Consider the following 18,128-nt stretch of genomic DNA (forward strand, 5'->3'; position numbering starts at 1 on the left):
GTTTAGGTGACACTAGGAAGTAGGAGTAGTGGTGTTCATTAGGTTGGTTATATGCGCCAGCAAATAAATAAAATCATACAGCAGAGACTGACCAGAGAGCGTTTCTCATTCATTAAGGAACTTTAATGTATAGGAGATGTGGAGTCCATACTCGGTGGAGTACAGCCAGCAGGAAGTGGAGGTAAACTTTCAAGCTGAAATGTAATTGGTGAGAATAATTGTATATGCAGGAAGTTTGACCATTTTTGAAAAAGTTAACCAAAAGAAACTCCCTCACTGTTATTGAACTTGTGCCAACTCCTCGTTATATTGCTCACCGATCGTTTCCATAATAAAGTAGGAACACAAACACTCTGTATAAAGCTACAGAACCTTATTTGTTTTGGGATTATGGACTTAACAAAGAGCCTGGGTGTGCAGCCTTGAGCAGATCAGCCATACACTGTCAGTGTGTGAGTAGCAGGACTAACCCAGCTGACCTCTTGCCTGAGCCCTGTGGTGCTGTGGATGGTGCCCAGAGGTGCCAATGTCAAAGTGGCCCTAACGCTTGTTTGTTTTTTTCTTTATCTATTTATAGCTTATTAGTGTGGTTATCTTTTTCTTTTTTGTTCTTTTGTTTAGAAATAATCTCTCGACACATGCTAACAAGTGAATATGGGAGTACTAGTAATTGCTGTTCTCCACTTAAGGCACTGGCTATGTCTTGGAAACGATGTTACCTTGTTTTAGATAATGTTGTCTTTCATATCTTTTTATGACTTTGAAGCCAAATCCAGAATTGTGGTAAATTGTGGCAGCAAAACACTGGTGAGCTAATTAAATACTGTAACATCTTAGTCAACATATAGAGAAGTGAGCTATAGTCAAATCATGTAGTTCACATGTAAATAGTCATTTGCTTTTTTTTAACATTTTCCAGCCATGAAGCACTTTTATTTTGAAATAAACAATGATGGGTTGAGTGCTGTTTTACTGAATATCAGCGTCTGTGATCAAGCAGGCAGATTGTCTTAAGCAATCAGTTGTGCTGTACTCATGCACAACAGCACAGCCTTGAGTGTGACATTGCTTTTATACAACAGTTCTAGAATAAATTAGTAGACAGTAATAAGAAAGGACTGTTTGTTCAATCTTCAATTTTGCCCCTCTGACACTTTAAGTTCTGCAACTTGACTTAAACTGGACTGTTGCCAATTAGCAGCACACTTGCTACTTTAAGTAAGTCTACACTTTACATCTATACATATATCTGTCTTAGCATTGATTGTATTTAGAAAAGATGAAGCAAGATGATACATTATAGTTAAGGTATCTGTGCTGTTCTACTCTATATCAGCACAAATTGAATGTCTCTAGTCCAATCAGTTTACTCCGTCAGAATTAACTGTTGTTTAGAATTAGTGTGTATGTATTCTGCAGTTTACTCAGAACAGTATATGTACAGATACACACGCATATCCCTAAAACAATCACAACCGCACACATATTCAGAACACACACTCACACACATTCAGGCCATTCTCTGATGTGACCTTCAGCACATGCAGGCTGGCATTCAATTACCGCCCTGTCAGTGGCCCATCCAGCCCAGTGGCTGCACGTCCTTGAGACTCTGCGTCCAGTCTATATTCCATTACATCCTCCACATCGGGAGCTGTGTCCGGCATAAAGCAGCGCTCATATCCTCAGCGCTGTGAGCCGCACGCAGCTGCCTGATGTATCCTTAACAAAATCTCTAACTGCAGCGAGCAGCGCTCATCCTCGCTCATAGGCTGAATCAAACCCAAGCAGGAGGTAAATATTAGATTTGAGTTTCACTGGGTGAAATATTGTGCTGGTGTCATCCCACACACCAGAAAACCCAAGCACTGCACATATAATATTGCCTCTCATTGAACTCCCTCAGTTTTTCCACAATATTGTTCTGTGTGTTATTGGACGTCATTACTGTCAAAACATTTTCTCGGCTTGGCTCGGTCTGATTATTGCCCAAAATTGCCTTGAAAGTCTATTTACAGTACAGATCTGTGATCATTTCTGAAAGTACAGTGTAGTTTGCTTTTGGTATGGGAGACGTTTTTCAGCCAGTGACACTTGAAAAATGCTGTGAGTTGAAATCTCCCGCTGATGTAACCCCTCGTGCCCCCGCTGTTCTGCTGTGATGATTCATGTGTTGGCCTGCACAGCTGTTGATTGACCTCGAACAGATGCCTCTTATTGGTTTTTCTTCTGCGTTTTAGTAAACATTAGTTTTGTCTGCTTTGGCCGCTCTTTGATGTTTTTGTCCACATTTGTGCTTTGATGATTGCTTTTTTTTTAATCTCATAAAGCACTGCAAAGCACCTCCTAGATAAGTGCCCCATAAATAAAGATCATTATAATTATTGACCGAGTGAGTCAGCAGGAAAAAAGAAAAGGTAATCTTTATAATGTGAGGATATTCTGCTGTTTCCCAAGCTGTGGGCCGAGACATCTTAAAAGTGTCACGAATGAAACCTCCAGAAACCAGTGAGTGACATCACCGAGACTACACCCATGTTTTATACAGTCTATGGTTGTTGTCTATGGTGTCTTGTTGATTTTGTGGGAAGATTTCCAAAATCGCTTATTATCAAAATTAAATTCTGTTATGATCAAACAAACCTAATGATAATGACTTTATGATGAATTTAACTTGTTCACTGCAAAATTAGAGGGCATTACACATATACAATAAAGAATAGAGCACTACCCAAGACATGGTTTATATGGGCGGTAGTTTTTAGGAGGTAGACATACGGTTGAGGCAGATGGCTGTCTAACATGAGTCTAGTTCTGCTTGGGGTTTCTGCCTGTTAAAAGGAAGTTTGTCCTTGCTGCTGTAACTATCTAAATACTGCAAAAGGCTCTACCCATGGTGTAGATGTTGGGTCTTTGTTAATAATATAACAGAGTATGATCTAGACCTGCTATGTTTGTAAAAGCGTCTTGAGATGACTTTTTTTTTTTTGTATATAAATATTGATTGACATATACAGAAACCGTTTGTGCTGTATGTCATAAACTTTCATCAAAACTAGAAGAAAAACTTTAAATATATCATATCTAATCCAAAAATGAAGGACACAAGTGCGGATGCTGAAGCATATCATCGATCTAGAAGCCAAAGATCTTTATTTTCACAAATGAGAGCTGGGTTTTCCTCCTCTGGCCACTAAAGCTGGTCGATCCAAAAATGATCAGCAGGGAAAAAACGATACTGTTCTTGTTCTGCACAAACTAGGATGACTCCAGAGTTAAGAGTGAATGGTCCGTGAAATGTTTCTACAAAACTTTAAAGTGTTCTCTTCTACAGATGAGCAGAAATCTGACTGGCTGTTTGATTTTTATGCCTGAAGGTTTACTGATTTTCCAGTTTCAAAAGCCTATATAAAAAAAGAGTGTGTATCCTCATGTCCATGACATTGTGGTTGTCAGTGATGGTCTGAAGAGTTTATTGTAGTAGATACATCTTCTTTTACAGACCTGTGTTGTTTGCTGCCCTCTGGCCTTGGCTTGTTATTCATGGTGTCCTGTGTGAGCTGGCTACAGGTTTCTGACAAAATCACAATGAAAAAAAAAACGTGTCTCCTCAAGTTTTGATAAGATAATCAGAATCTTTGTTTCCATTTGTATTTGTTGTGGAATATCTGATGTTTTGTAATGTTTGTGCCTTTAATTATGCTTTCAAATAAGCCAATTTCAGAAATATAACTACCAAAACATGTCATTTATAGACCTCTGAAACTCAGTGCCAGTCAACTGAAGTCATGCATCATTTTATGATATTTTATAGAGCAACCCATCATTTGATTTATCCGTATATTATCTTTAGTTACAGCTAAGGCTTACTGTGGCCCTGCTGCTTTAACCTTTGCCTAACAATGAAGAATGGTTCCCTGTGTATTTTGCTTTCATACCTGAAGCACCTGCTGTAGAGATGATTTATCTGACAGGTGACTGAATTGTTACCCTTCAGGAATTCATGATCACAGCAGTAAATCCACCGTGATCTGAGGATTGATACATAAAACATATTGGCCTTGTGGATTTATTATCTGTTTGATTTATGCAGATCTTACTCAACAGTTTCCCACCTTTGTATATTTTAGGGGTTTGAGCTTTACAGCTCCAAAGAAATCATGAGTTGCCATCATTTTCCTAACTGTATTGATCATTTAATATCTACTGTAGAGTTTATTTGGAAGATGTTAAGCATGGAGTCTTGTATAACATTGTATATCTTGTTGAGAGCATAAATTCTTTCTCCTGAATAAGCCCTCATAAACCCTGTTGGGTCACTCTGTCTCCATTAAGGAAATAAAAAAGGCAAAAGCGGTGACCAGGCCTGTGCTGATTGTCCCCTCATGAGGTTCCCATAAAGGAATTGGAGAATCATTAGCCCTTCAATATATTATCTCAAGTCTTTAAAGTCCTTGCTCTGTTCAAGATGTGCTCCCAACACCACCAGGATCCAAAAGTAATGACAGCCAGAAACCCAAGCCTCTAAACTTCTGCAACATGAACCGTCTGCAAAGAAAACAATGGATTTCAGCAGCGTGCACCGCGTGTGCAGCCGCTGAGTTTGAGCCTGTGTTACAGGTCAAGTGACTCAAACCAAACAATGTGTCCAGTGTGTTTCATTATAGATGGCAGCTTGGTCTTTGTTTTATTGTAATGAAAGCAGGAGAACAAGTGCTACACTCAAAAGTGGAGGAGTCCCTAATATAATTGTTATCCAACACTCATGGACAGGTACACTCAAGGTTTCCTCAAAAAGTAACTGTTGTAAAGCTAGACATGTGTATAGAACTTTCCTAGTCTTGCTTATCATAATAATTGTCTGATACTGTCAATAAATAAGCTGACAGATTTTTTTTGGATGCAAACACAAAATGTACTTCGCATTTTTAGTTAAATTCCCTTTAACATTTAATGGCTTATTATAAGTTGGACAGTTGTGTTGCATCACCTCTTCTTTAACAGCACGCTGAAAAGGTTTGGGAACTGAGGAGACTAGTTTCTGGAGTCTTAAAAGTGAAATGTTATCCCATTCAAGTCTTATATATAGGGTTTCAGTTCAGTGTCTCCTTTGTCGTATTGTTGGTTTCATGATGTGGGCAATGTTTTTAGTGGGTGATAAGTCGGAACTGCAGGCAAGCCAGTTTTGGCACCCAGTCTTTCTACTCTGGAGCCATGCTGTTGTAATACATGCAGAATTTGGTTTGGCATTATCCAGCTGAAATATGCAAGGTCACCCCTGAAATAATTTACCTGTATTGTTCAGCATTAATGCTGCCTTTCCCAGATGCGTAAGCAGCCAATGCATGGACACTTCTGCATCCCCATTAGGGATGCTGGATTTTGAGCTGTGTGCTGATAACAAGCCAGATGGTCCCTCTCTGCTTTAGAGCAGAGGACAGAGTGTCCATGATTTCCAAAAAGAATGTCACATTTTGATTGTGTATACCACAGGACATTTTACCACTTTCCTGAATCCATCTTAATTAGCTCAGGTTCAGAGCTGCAAGCTTTCCTGGACCATGTCTATAAATGGTTTCCTCATTTTTTTAAAGTGATTTTAGCCCATTCTGTGATTTCAACTACAGAGTCATGTCTCTTTTGTGCAGTGCCGCCCGAGGGCCTGAAGATCACAATCATTCAGGCTTTTGGCCTTTTCCCTTTTGTACAGTGATACCTCTGGACAGAGACATATGTTTCCCCTTGTCCCTAGTTCTTATGCCACGCTGAGCCAACTAGCTGTTGTATCTAAATGTTTTACAGAAGTAGACAAGATTGGAAATAGTCTTGTCTCTAACTTTTGGTATAAAAGCACATTTTCAAAACTGTTGAACACCTGCTTTGAGGCCCCCACATTAGTATTCACTGATTTCAAAATTCATCCCAGCTGACTTTTCTGAAGGGCATTTAACAAGAAAAAATTGCTGCATTTGCCTTGGCACAAGCCCTGGATGGGGTTTTGAAAGGGGTTATTATAATCTTTTCTAAAGGTGTTATAAATGAGGTGGCAATGAAGCATGCTCAGGTGTGAATTTCAGGCTTTTTGCAATCCTGAAAGGATTAGTTTAGCAGATTTGTGACTTTTTTGTTTCTTTAACTGGATGGGACAGGTTTCCTCTGAAGCACTCTAAAAGGTTCAGGTTTTTACAGACTGTAGGACAGAGTCGGAGGCTGTCTGCAACAATCACCTGTCTTCTAGTTTAGTCTCAGGAGTTTGTATACAATTTGTCATTCTACACTGTACCTTAGCAAAGGTTACCACCCTTATAGTTATTTATTGTAGAATAAGAAATGGTGCTTTGGTTTGATGTGATTTTGATCATTGTGTATTGTTTTGTTTTTCTTTTAAGCACAGCCTCTGTGGCTTGTAGTTGTTGGATGTTTTTTTTACTGGTAGCATTGAGACTGTATTTTTGTTGGGTCTTAATCCTGTTGTCGGTCTGTTTTCAGACTTGTACGGCGTTTTTGTGTTTTTTCTGTCCGCGAGCTACAGCAGCTGTTGAATACATTTCTTGAGTCTGAGCTCAGGTTAGGATTGCATAACTCATTTCTTTCTTAGCTATTAACAAAAGTAGATTCTAGGACTAAGGCTTGGTAGCTGACAGACCACATCTCTGTGTTAAATAATGTAATTTGATTAAATCTGCTCTGTTTCAGGCCAAAATCCATTCTAGCTGAATTGAATAAACTGGATTAACTCTGTCACAGGATGAGGCAGATTAAACTGGTAAACACAATCACTAAATGATGCATATGGCCTTAAAGGGGGAGTTTGAGTTTTCAGAAAATATTTGGGTTTGCAGCTCAGGATTGGAAGGTCATATAGCTGAGGTGGAGATGGAACATCATTACACACGGTTACACCAGTGCAGCTTGAGTCCATAATGCCCCAAGTCCCAGTGTATTTGTTCTGCTTGTAAAAATTAGCCTGTTAATGCAAATGACGCTGCTAATGAAAGCGTTAAGTTATTCAGCTGGTGTTTCTCCAGAGTGATACGTCAGCATGTCCCTTGATCCCTGAAGCGATTTTCCCCCGGGGCGAGGGCGGGTAGTCATGCTCGCTCTGACGGCCGAGATACAGCCGGTTCAATGCGAGCGGGGGTGGCAGCTGGAGAAAATCCATTCCCAGAGTGAGCGTTCTGCTGAGGCAGGTATGCCGACCTTTCAGTCATCTGATAGGTCAACGCTCGGCAGCGTGCCTGGACATTTGTGGCTAAACGCCAGGGCCTGGTGGTGCTCATAGTAAAGCTTATCTGAGCAGCAGCCAGCGATGATCAATGGGAACGCTTGGCAGCTCATTTATAGTACAGTATGGCAGAACCACAAAACACTCACCAACAGATGCAGGTGACAGATGACGATGGGCTGTTCTGTGGAGGGATGAGGAGGGCTGATGAAAGAGAGAGGGTTTACCCATGTACAGGATGACTCAGAATGTGGACCATGAGGATCCAATGCATCTTAAGCTAAATGTAGTTTTAATGTGCAGTGTGGTAGTGTAGTCGATCACCTGTAATTGCCACCCAATTATTGTTTGAATTAGCCTTGGATGAATTGATGCAAGGAGATTTTTCTGCTTTGTGTGCAGGATTTCTGAGCTTACACCTTGTTAACCTGCATATCTACACAGACTACAGACCCACTGAGATAAACTTTGAAACGTCCTTGTTTTTAACTAAATGTTGGCCCTTCTTTCCCTTCTTTCTTTCAGGTGCCCACGGAGTGAGAGAGGAGCCCCGGTTTGTGACGGCGCGCGCCGGAGAGAGCGTGATCCTGGGGTGTGACGTGTCCCCTCCCCTGGATGGCCAGCAGCCTCCCTATGTGGTGGAGTGGTTCAAGTTTGGAGTGCCTATTCCCTTCTTCATCAACTTCCGCTTCTACCCTCCTCATGTGGATCCAGAGTACACTGGTAAGATGTCTGCTGATTCGGCTGAGAAGCGCCCAAAAAAATCCACACAAGGGAATACAGAGATGTAGCAAAAAGTCAGCAGGAGATTCGGTTAAAAAATGTCATGTAAATGAACCTTTGGAAGCATCCTGGGAGGAATCAGGATCAAGATATTTATTATATCTGGACATTGTAAATCAGCTGGACTGCTTTTCCAACATGTAATGGGCTTTAAAAGTGATAAGTAAATTCTTAAAATCAATTCTAAAACACACAGGGAGCCAGTGGAGAGAAGCAAGGATAGGAGTGATGTGATGTTGTCTGTAAAAAAACAGTAAGAAGCCTAGCTTGCTGTGTTCTGGACCAGTTGGAGGCGAGAGAGTTATTTATGGGTGATACTAGAGAGGAGGGAGTTATAGTGGTGTAATCAAGAGAAGATAAGCGCATGAATAACTTCTACCATGTTTGCTTGTGAAAGAATTGATGTGATTTTGGAGATGGATCTTAATTGAAAGAAAGGACTGGACGGTTTTCTTAATGGGATGATCAAAATGATTATAATTCTGAATCAAAAACTAAATCTTTAACATTTAATATCCTTGAGACAGTTAAAACCAGCAGCTAGACTTCTTTGGTCACCTGGTCTCAGTGGCAGGTATATCTGTGTGTCATCTGCATAACAGTAGAATGCTAGATTGTAACATAGGATGATATTTCCAAGTGGTAGCATATAGAGAATAAAAGTTGACCTAAAATTGAACCTTGTGGTACACCTCAAGTTATATGAGAAGTTGAGGTAGAATGGTGACCGCAAAGGTTCTGTTTAAAAGAATGGAATAAAACCAAGTGCAGTGCCCTTGACCCTCCACCCAGGTCTTTAGACGTTCCATTAAAATGGCATGATCAAAATTACACCCTGATGAGACTATTAAAGGTGACATATCATGCAAAATTGACTTTTTAATGGTTCTCTACCTGAAATATGTGTCCCTGGCATGTCTACAAACCCCCCGAGAATGAAAAAAATCCATTCTGCCCCTGTTTTACTAAAGTCAAATTCCTTGTGTGTTCAAGCATACTTGGCGAATAAAGCTGATTCTGATTCTTATTCTGGTTTTGATTTCTCCACCTTTCTGTAAATGTGTGTGAAACGAGCCGTTTCAGACTTCCGTGTTTTTGTTACGTAACAACAATATCCGGTCTGTCACGGAGTCAGAGCTCGGAGCTTGTTCAGCCCATAGACTGTATAAAATAATACTGAATCCCTCCTCCGTTTTTCATTACCTGCACAAATGTGTGCTAACAAGGAGCTTAGGAGGGAGGCATGCTAGTTGTAGGCTGTCTTAATAAACACAAAGGTCGGTTTTACTCCCCACGTCTGCAGATTTGAAGATCTAATGGATGATTTTTATTTATCATGGATAAGTGCTAGCGCTAGTTAGCATAGCTACATAGCTACATGTCGTAGCTGTAGCTGTGTACCAAGACACACGTCAACATACTGACAAATAAAACAACAAGAAACACAGAATCTGTGACCAATCCTTCATAAAAGGTCCTGCTGCCTTTCTGGCAGAGGTCGGTTTTACTCCCCACGTCTGCAGATTTGAAGATCTAGTGAATGATTTTTATTTATCATGGATAAGTGCTAGCGCTAACTAGCATAGCCACATAGCTACATGTTCGTAGCTGTGTACCAAGACACACGTCTACATACTGATAAATAAAACAACAAGAAACACTTAATCTATGACCAATCGTTCAGAAAGGTCCTGCTACAGGCGCCTCTCCATCAGGATCAGATTCTGGATCAGATTCAGAGGGTTGAAGTAACGCGATCTCTGAGCAGCCGTGTCTATTCAGCCAACATGTAAACATTAGATCAACATGCTGGAGAGCCGAGGCACATCCACTTCCTGAGGGGGCGTGGTCAGAGAGAAAACAGAGTGTTCTGAGGAGGACTGAAGAAGGGGGCTTTTCAGGCATGCCAAAATCTGATTTCAAAGTGTTTTTTTGAGCATAAACTTTAAAGACATGTTTTGGGGACCTCTTAGACCAATATATATTGATGAAAAAAGCGTGATATGTCACCTTTAATAGGCCCCTACATTATAAAAGCTGACCCTGTTTAATGATGGATAAGTGTTGACATAAATGCTCCCATGTGTTTCAAACCATCTCATCATATTTTGGGAATATTCTGATGGATTGAGCTCTGAATCTGTTTCTATGCTCTGCAGTGAGATAAGTCTCTTGGATTTACACACATACTGTAAACCAACCGTTATCAATGCTGACATATGACTTGCTAAGTAATGAAAGATCTAGGGAGGGGAAAGCTTTGCATTGTTGAAGTTGTTTAACTCAGTATAAACCTGTTTTACTTACTTTACGATTTGATCCAACTTGGCTGCTTTAATGCAATTGCTTAAGCTTTGTGGAACCTGCCAAATATTCATGTTTAACCTGAAAAATATTTCCCTATATCAAAGTATGATTTGGGTGTCACATCTTGGTAAATACATCTTTCTAAGTGATGGTTAAATAATGACGTGTAACTTTAAAAAAGAACAGATTTCAGCTGATCACTATAAAGATTCTGTAAACATCCCTATGATTAGATGTTGTATAGATTTCTCCTCCTCAATCCTGTAGACCTAATTACGAGCTTCTGGCTGACAGCACAGCCGATTCTGACAAACAGCTAAACGTTTCACTGTGCAAATGTGCTGTGTTCATGTACCTGCCAATCATGTTTCACTGAGAAGATTGACTCACAATTTCAATGTTTTCTCTCAGATTGGCTCTTGAGCTGTTTGGCCTGTAAGAATAAGGCATGCTACAGTACACTGAGGCCTTGAAGTACAAAGAGGTTCTTGCTTCTTGAACTGCTCTTCTCTTGTTTCTAACATGGCGTTCAGCCCTGTGCATCTGCTGCCTCCGAGTGCAAGGAGGGAAATTACTGCACCTCAGCAATTTACGACTGCATTGTACATACATTCTTTCCTACACAGTCTGGTGACAATGCAGCACAGAGCACATATAGCACAGAGTCAATTCAGTATATTAAAAACCTGACATGCTGTATGTATAAAGGAGGGGGAAGGTGGGTTCTGGAAAGGGTAATCTTATGAAGAGAAGCATGAAAATCATTGCTTGTAAGAAGCTGCAACACACAGCTAAATGCAATTTAATTGAAGATTGACTCACAGGATGTATTAAACCTGCATTAACTGATTGTTTGGCCTCCTGGGGGCAGAGGATACAGCCCGTAAACAAAACACTGACATTCACTCATCTGCCAGAAATGTGTCTCCCATATTCAGCCTGCACCCATGAATACAACTAGTGGTAAATAACAAATACAACTAAAACGAAAAAATACACTTCAACCTCAAAATGATATTTATATTAACGCTTATGTTTAAAAATGACATTAAAACTTAAATTCTATAATCTTTGGCCTGCAGCTAGTCAATAGGGGCTGCAGAGTAGAGGAGGAACATTGAGTGAAAACGTAACAAAAATACACAAGTCATTTAACTTTCCATAGCCATGAGTGTCTGCTTCAAATCAACACCTGATTATTTTTTTTCTGCTGTGGACGTTTTATCCTTAAGTTGGATTTTTGTGTAGGTTAGCAGTGAGGGTGTGGCACCAGAGCTGCAACTCTACCAGCCAGGTCGCTTTTGCGCATGCCTTGGCTGCAGCAGTGCAATCTGCCATCACCGAGGGAGGCGGTATTTTGGCTTCATATCTCACAATGAAAGGAAACGAAGTGACTTTGTCCATTCTACATACAGTCAATGGTACTGACTAGTGAGGTTAAAGACTTTTAATCCCTTAGTTTAAGGTTAGTTTAGTTTTAGATTAAACGTATATCCCTAGTTGTTTCTATTGCATGCTTCTGATGACACAGAGAAGAGTTGATTCCAGCTGTTTTTGCCCCAGACCAGCTGCCAGACCTGACTCCCCTTTGTAAGGATAAGCGTCAAATGACTTCTCTATCATAGCCTTAGGCTGGAGGACGACCAGCATGGAGCAGCATAGACCAGCATAGACCAGCTGATGGCTTTCAGGATTGCATTTTCCCCTTTTGCTCTTCACACATACTGTTTGGCTGCCCACTGAAATGCCAGTGGAAGAGCACTTCCAAACCGGGTCGTGTCCGGACTTTAATTGATTTGGTTGGCCAGACTGGGACACTGACCTGCATCTGACCAGCACAGACCAGCATAGAATACACTCAAAACAAGAGTAGAGTTGAATCCAGCTGACCCCCGGACTTGGATCTTTGTTGCAAGTCATTCCAATCTCTTCTCCCAAACATTTCCTGCACCTAATCCAAAAGACAGCTCTCTCAACTCTCTCAACTCAACTCAACTTTATATAAATAAAGTTGAGTTGAGTTGAGAGAGTTGAAAGACAGCTTCAAAATTACCATTAAAACAAAGTAAAGAACAAAAATGTTCATAAAGTTAGGTGTAATTTTTCCTCTATTTGAAGTATTTGATTCATAGTTTATATGAGGATATTGTTTAAAGGCTATAAATATGACAACACTAAATATTTGCTTTCCTTTTAATACCCCCTCTCTCACGGCTTAGGCAATATGTTTGCCTCTGCTCTTACACAGACTTCTTGCAGCAGGAAATTGGTTCCTCTGATGTTGCTTTAGTGTCTGTGACAAGATGGCGAGCCGTCAGAACAGGGTCAGAATTATCCCTCCCTGTTCTCACCTCTTTACCAAGTACAAACCCCTGCCTGACCTGGTAATATGCTGTGAATTGAAAACAAAGCACGGCTTGTTGAAAAGCTGGAGGACTCATCTCCCTGGAGTGAGTGAAAGATGTGGAAATAACGGATTTGTCAGGTTTTTTTATTGATATAAATAGACTTAAAGTGGTGTAAATTGTATTGAATTCATCGTAATTCCTCCCTGTGGGCTTTCAAGTAGGGTCGTCACAGTTAAGAGGACTAATGGTTGTGACTCGCTGTCTGGGGAACCCTCCCTTTTCTTAGTCTGTAGTGTCCACTGTGGAAACTGCTGGATGCTGCTCTTTGTTTACTGTAGCCACCTGACTAGCAGCATGGAGCTAACAGCACTTTTCAAACAGCATCACACTCCACTGTGGGATCCTGCCATGTGGCGTCAAGTCCACCGTTGAGGAATTACCAGTGAACAGATGCAACATGAATATGGCCGCTCTCATTACATAGATTAAAGTCGGTTGTGGGGATTGCATGTGCGTGGTGACAGTGTGATAATGACACTGGACTGCAGCTTATGAGATGCTCTTTGGGGCCCTGCAGTCTCAGAGCTCATTTGGACTATTCCCATGAATTGTTATCGCTCAATATGAATAAAATTGGTGAATTAGACTAAATGTGATTTTATTCCGTCACACAGCTGCTGCCATAACACTGCAGATTATCCATGAATACTGTACTTACTGTATGAATAAAAATATTTTCAGCCTGCAGATTTTAGAGACAGGAAATCCATCTATGGGTCAATCGCTCTTTGTGGGTCAGTGAGCATTGCCATTGTTTAATTTCCACTCATGCTAATCTAGTCTGCCAGTGTATTCATTTTAATATGCAACTCAAGAGTCCTCAAAGAGGAGATAAGATTTCTTCCCTTATTACATCTGCGTATTAGCTCTGTTTGAATCAGTGCTTAATGAGAAATATACAACTCCTCACAGACCCAAATCTATCCCTGATCATTTTGTCAGTTTGTCCTGCAGCTATATGGAAATTACAACATTTAAAAACATCTATTTTTATGCCCGCACAAGTGATGATGCAATCAATAATTCAGATGTGCAGCTTGTGAAATTTTAGTGTCAGATCGTCGTGCTTTGGGACAAGCTTTTTGGAAAACCAAATCATATCTCTCATAGCACCAGCTTCAGCAGAAGCCTGTGCAACAATTATATGGATATGCAGAATTTATGTGAGCAGTAATGTCCTCTTAGAGGCACTGCGTTTTTCAGCCAGTTTAAAAGTAAGCTTCAGAGTTTGACGCTTTAGTGCAGCCTTTTGAGTTACTCCATGAACTGTATTCTTGCATGGTTTGCATGGATGGAAAGGGGTTTATGCATTTGGCTTAATAAACAATAAAATGGTGTCACCTTTGCTTGCCAGGGCTTTTACACCTTTATTGATAGAGGGGAGGAAACTGGATAGGTTACGAAACTGGAGGAGATTTGGGGAATGACATGTGGAAAAGGGGCAACAGGCTGCAATCGAATCCGGGCCACCCACTGTATGGGTACTTAACCATTCGGCTAAATCTGCTCCCTGTTAAACTATTTTTTTACATTTGATTATTGTTAACCTGACAATGATTGGTTTAATCAACAATTTATGAACTTTTTTTGCAATGGTTGAATGTAACAGTCATTTATTAATGTGTGTTCCATGTCAAAGTCCCACACTTGCTTAAATCAAAGTTCTACGATACTGGAAATTTCAATTATAGTAAAAAGATTTCTTGAAATGTTGTTGATTGAAAAGTCAAATGATACTTAAGTGTTGGGAAACTTGGCATGATGTTAAATATAAATGTTTTGTACCAAGTGTTTGATAAAGTGACTCTACTTGAATCCTTCATCCCTATACATGAATCCCTCCCATTCAGTGCCACATGCTGTGTCTGCCAGCTCTGTCACGTTGGATCTCGAGTGTTTCTTCGAGCCTTTTCTATCTGACAAAGCTTGTGGCGTGATCTGAACAAGGTGTTAGCTCGTCTGTTTTCACAGCAGACAGAACCCTGTACTGTGTAAGTGGTGTATGCCCCAGGGGCCTCAGGCCTGGCGTGGATACAGTGCTGCTAACTCTGTTTACTGCAGCACCCTCTCCCGCTTTGACAAACGGGAGCTGAGGTTGATCCCCACCCTTCACACCCCCAGCAGCCCCACTCAGCACTTCAACGCCTGGGCTAAAATAGACCTGACTTTTTAAAGACAAGCTACCTTTTTACTGCAAGATTGCAGTCCCCACTTTTCTCTCTTCCTCTTTGCTGTATTGATTTTCTGCTTCTGTCAGTTTTCTACCCGAGCTATGGCAGCAATCCTAGGGTTGGGGTATCTATCTATTGCATTTATATACAGTGCTGGTAGAGCAATTCAGCCCGCCCTCGGCGTCAATATATGGGCCTGACACTCAGTCTGAAGTAACAGGAAACAGTGCTTACAGTATGTCTACACATCAAAGTTTGGAAAAATGCTCCATCTGAGAACACTCATCAGACAGAGCAGCAGCGAGTGTTTTAGTCTGTTGGGCTGTCAGAGGCAGCCATGTGAGCAGCCGGCTGGAGGCTTGAAGACAGACAGCTTAGCAGCCCAAGATTTCACCATGCCTGGTTTCCTGAACTTCTCTCATCCCCTTGTGATTTCCTCCTTTTAGAATTCCAATTTATCCTCCGCCTTGAAGAAAAAAGAGACGAAGATGGAGGAGTTTTATAAGAAATGGATGATTTCTGTGAGGTGGAAGGCTGGACTTTTTCCACTTGGGCACCAACTACTTTATTTTAATTCAGCTGAAGATAAGGCTGCAAGGTAGCTTTATGTCTAAACCCCAGTACTGGAAGGTATGATGGTTAAGGTATTTCATTTATGATTTCATTTAGGACATTTTGAGGATTATATTTATACATTTTCTCAACAGGAGGAAGAGGAGAAAATGGACACCACTCAAATGTGTCTCTGTTAAGCCCAGAGAGGGTGGGCTGAGAGTGAGATTAGCATAAAGACAGAGAGCTGGGGGAAACGATGTGCTCTATGTTAAGATAAAACAGTATTTTGAGAGTAACAAGCATTGTAATCATTTACTCTTTGTTGTTTTAAGTTATATTTTTGGCTTTTTTATGCTTTTATTCAGAGAAGATAGGACAGTGGATAGAGCAAGACTTAACCCCTGAGCCAAACCAGCGCCTTATAACTGGCTAGGCAGGCCACCTTGAATACATTTGGCGGGAAAGTTCAAAACTATATGTGTGCCATGACAAATCAGATAGAGAAAACACAAGACTGTGTTTTGTTTTTTCACACAGTTACACATCCCTCTTTATTCTCAGTGACAAAATCTCTCCAGTAGCTCCATAACTAAAGAATTGTGGGAAAGCAGAGGAAGGTTCAAGGTGATATTCACCCTAAAGCTGTTCTTCTGTAAGCCAGCTAAGTTCCGAATCTTTGTTCTGGGTGCTGCAGTTAAAGTCTGACTCAGTGGTTGGAAGTCAGTCTGAGTTGGGTTAGTTTCTCAAGCCTGTATGCTCTTTTTTTTTTTTGCTCCCTCCACCAGTCCAAAGACTTGGAAGTCAGCCTGATTGAAGGCTCTAAATTGCCTGTGGGTATGACTGTACAGTAAGCGTTAGGGATTGTCTGTCTCTGTTAACCGTGAGAGACTGGCAAACCTGTCCGGGGTGTTTTCCTGCCTTCCATCCGGTACTTGGAGAGGCTCCAGACTGCTGTAGCTACTCCCCAAAAAGGGAGAAGTGCAAAAAAAAAACAAGAACCAACATGTTTGTCCCACCTGTCAAGCACTTTATGCATCAAAATAGACAAATGCTTATGCTGATTTTGCTGACTCGTATTTCAATATCTAAGTTTCAGAAGCACTAAAAATAAGATACCTAGAGATATCTGCAACGTTGGAACCAAACTGTTGTATTCTTTATTTTTTTACTCTCTGAAATGAATGTGAAAAGTCATTTTTTACATTGAATGCCTGTATAAGAGAAAAATACAAGTAAAGTGACTTATTTTAAAGCAAAAGGCTAACCCAGTGCACCATAAATCTGTTACATGCTGCAAGAAGAAAAAGTTGAAGTGAAGCACTTCACTTCCAACTGCTCGAGTATAAAGTGTGAAGCCTCTAGGTGTGATTTTAAAAGGAGAGAACATCGCTGAAAAAGGAGAACGCAGGTGTTCTTAAAAGCAGACCAAACACACGGATAAGAAGTGCTTTATCCTGATCCACTCTTTTTTAACCCCTCTGTCTCCAGGTAGAGCCTCTCTGCACGGGAAGGCCTCCCTACAAATCGACCCCGTTCGCTCCGAGGACCAGGGCTGGTACGAGTGCAGGGTCCTGATGCTGGAGCAACAGTACGACACCTTCCACAACGGCAGCTGGGTGCACCTCACGGTCAATGGTGAGCAACCTGGGCACTGTGCATGGGAACATATGTGTTAGTGGAAGTGAACGGGGAAAAAATAGATAATCTCTGTCATACACTATATGTAACAAAGAGGCATTTACAGTTTTTCTCAGTCACATTTCTCAGATCAGAATTGAAATTCTCAAAACTGCTTGTTCAAACTTCACATCATTGCGTCACTTGTGCACATCAAAAAAGCAGTTTCTCATTTTTTTGAACAAGTTGCAAATGCTTTGGTACATCCATGCAAATGATTATGTACAATTCTCTGCTGTTTCCTACATTATCAAGTGCTTATGTCATGTTGATCAAAATGTATTATAAAGGTTCTCTGTTGAATAGTCTCACCCTCCACAACATTTAGGCATTAGTTCATCACATAAGTCTTCACATGCAAAATGGTTGAACATGTTGTCAGAATATGTCAGTCATATTTCTGTACATTTCCATTCGACTTTTTTTCTAAATCTGTCCTGAATTGGTAAATTGCTCCCAGGTGAATCTTGACTTTCTCTAACGAAGGGAAATGTGTGAAGCATTAGATCAACCAATGATCAACCAATTTTCTGAAATAAGTCAAAGGTGCATCTCATGAACCATCAACTGGCAAGTGTATATATATACTTATAAATATATACCATTTGAATCTTGTCCAGTCTCTTGCAATCAATCTCCCAAACACACTAAGGTGTAACTTACAATTTACAATAACTGTCATCAAAACTTTAGCCATAGTTTACATCAGAACGTCCCTCCAGAGTACACTGTTATATTGACAACATGACTAAGCAATTTGACTGTCTTATCCGTACACAATGACACAAGGACTTGTCATTCTGATGGCACTGACATGTTCATTGACACAGATATTTATTTTGAGCGATGAACTAAGAATTTTGAGCAAGATACTGGCTTTTGCAGGTAATCCATGGTGTTTTGCTATTTGTACAAATTGTTTTGAGAAATGCACTTACTGTTTTGCAAATGTCGAGGATGATTTGAGAAATGTACCAAAGCGACTGAGAAAAACTGTAATAG

At 40.6% G+C, this 18,128-nt stretch overlaps 1 protein-coding gene across 3 annotated transcripts in view; it reads left to right on the top strand.

The window, feature by feature from the left end:
* Positions 1–18,128, top strand: part of igsf9ba (immunoglobulin superfamily, member 9Ba) — an 81,611-nt gene that overhangs the window by 16,774 nt on the left and 46,709 nt on the right. For all 3 annotated transcript variants that reach the window (XR_004633901.1, XM_034701722.1, XM_034701721.1), the window contains exons 2-3: positions 7,751–7,948; positions 16,938–17,084. Coding sequence is in view for 2 of the 3 variants with exons in the window: in XM_034701722.1 (XP_034557613.1) it covers positions 7,751–7,948; positions 16,938–17,084 (345 nt within the window). In the remaining variant the exon portion in view is untranslated. The remainder of the gene's footprint in view (positions 1–7,750; positions 7,949–16,937; positions 17,085–18,128) is intronic.

This window comes from Notolabrus celidotus, chromosome 14, assembly GCF_009762535.1.
Source record: "Notolabrus celidotus isolate fNotCel1 chromosome 14, fNotCel1.pri, whole genome shotgun sequence".
Taxonomy (NCBI): Eukaryota; Metazoa; Chordata; class Actinopteri; order Labriformes; family Labridae; genus Notolabrus; species Notolabrus celidotus.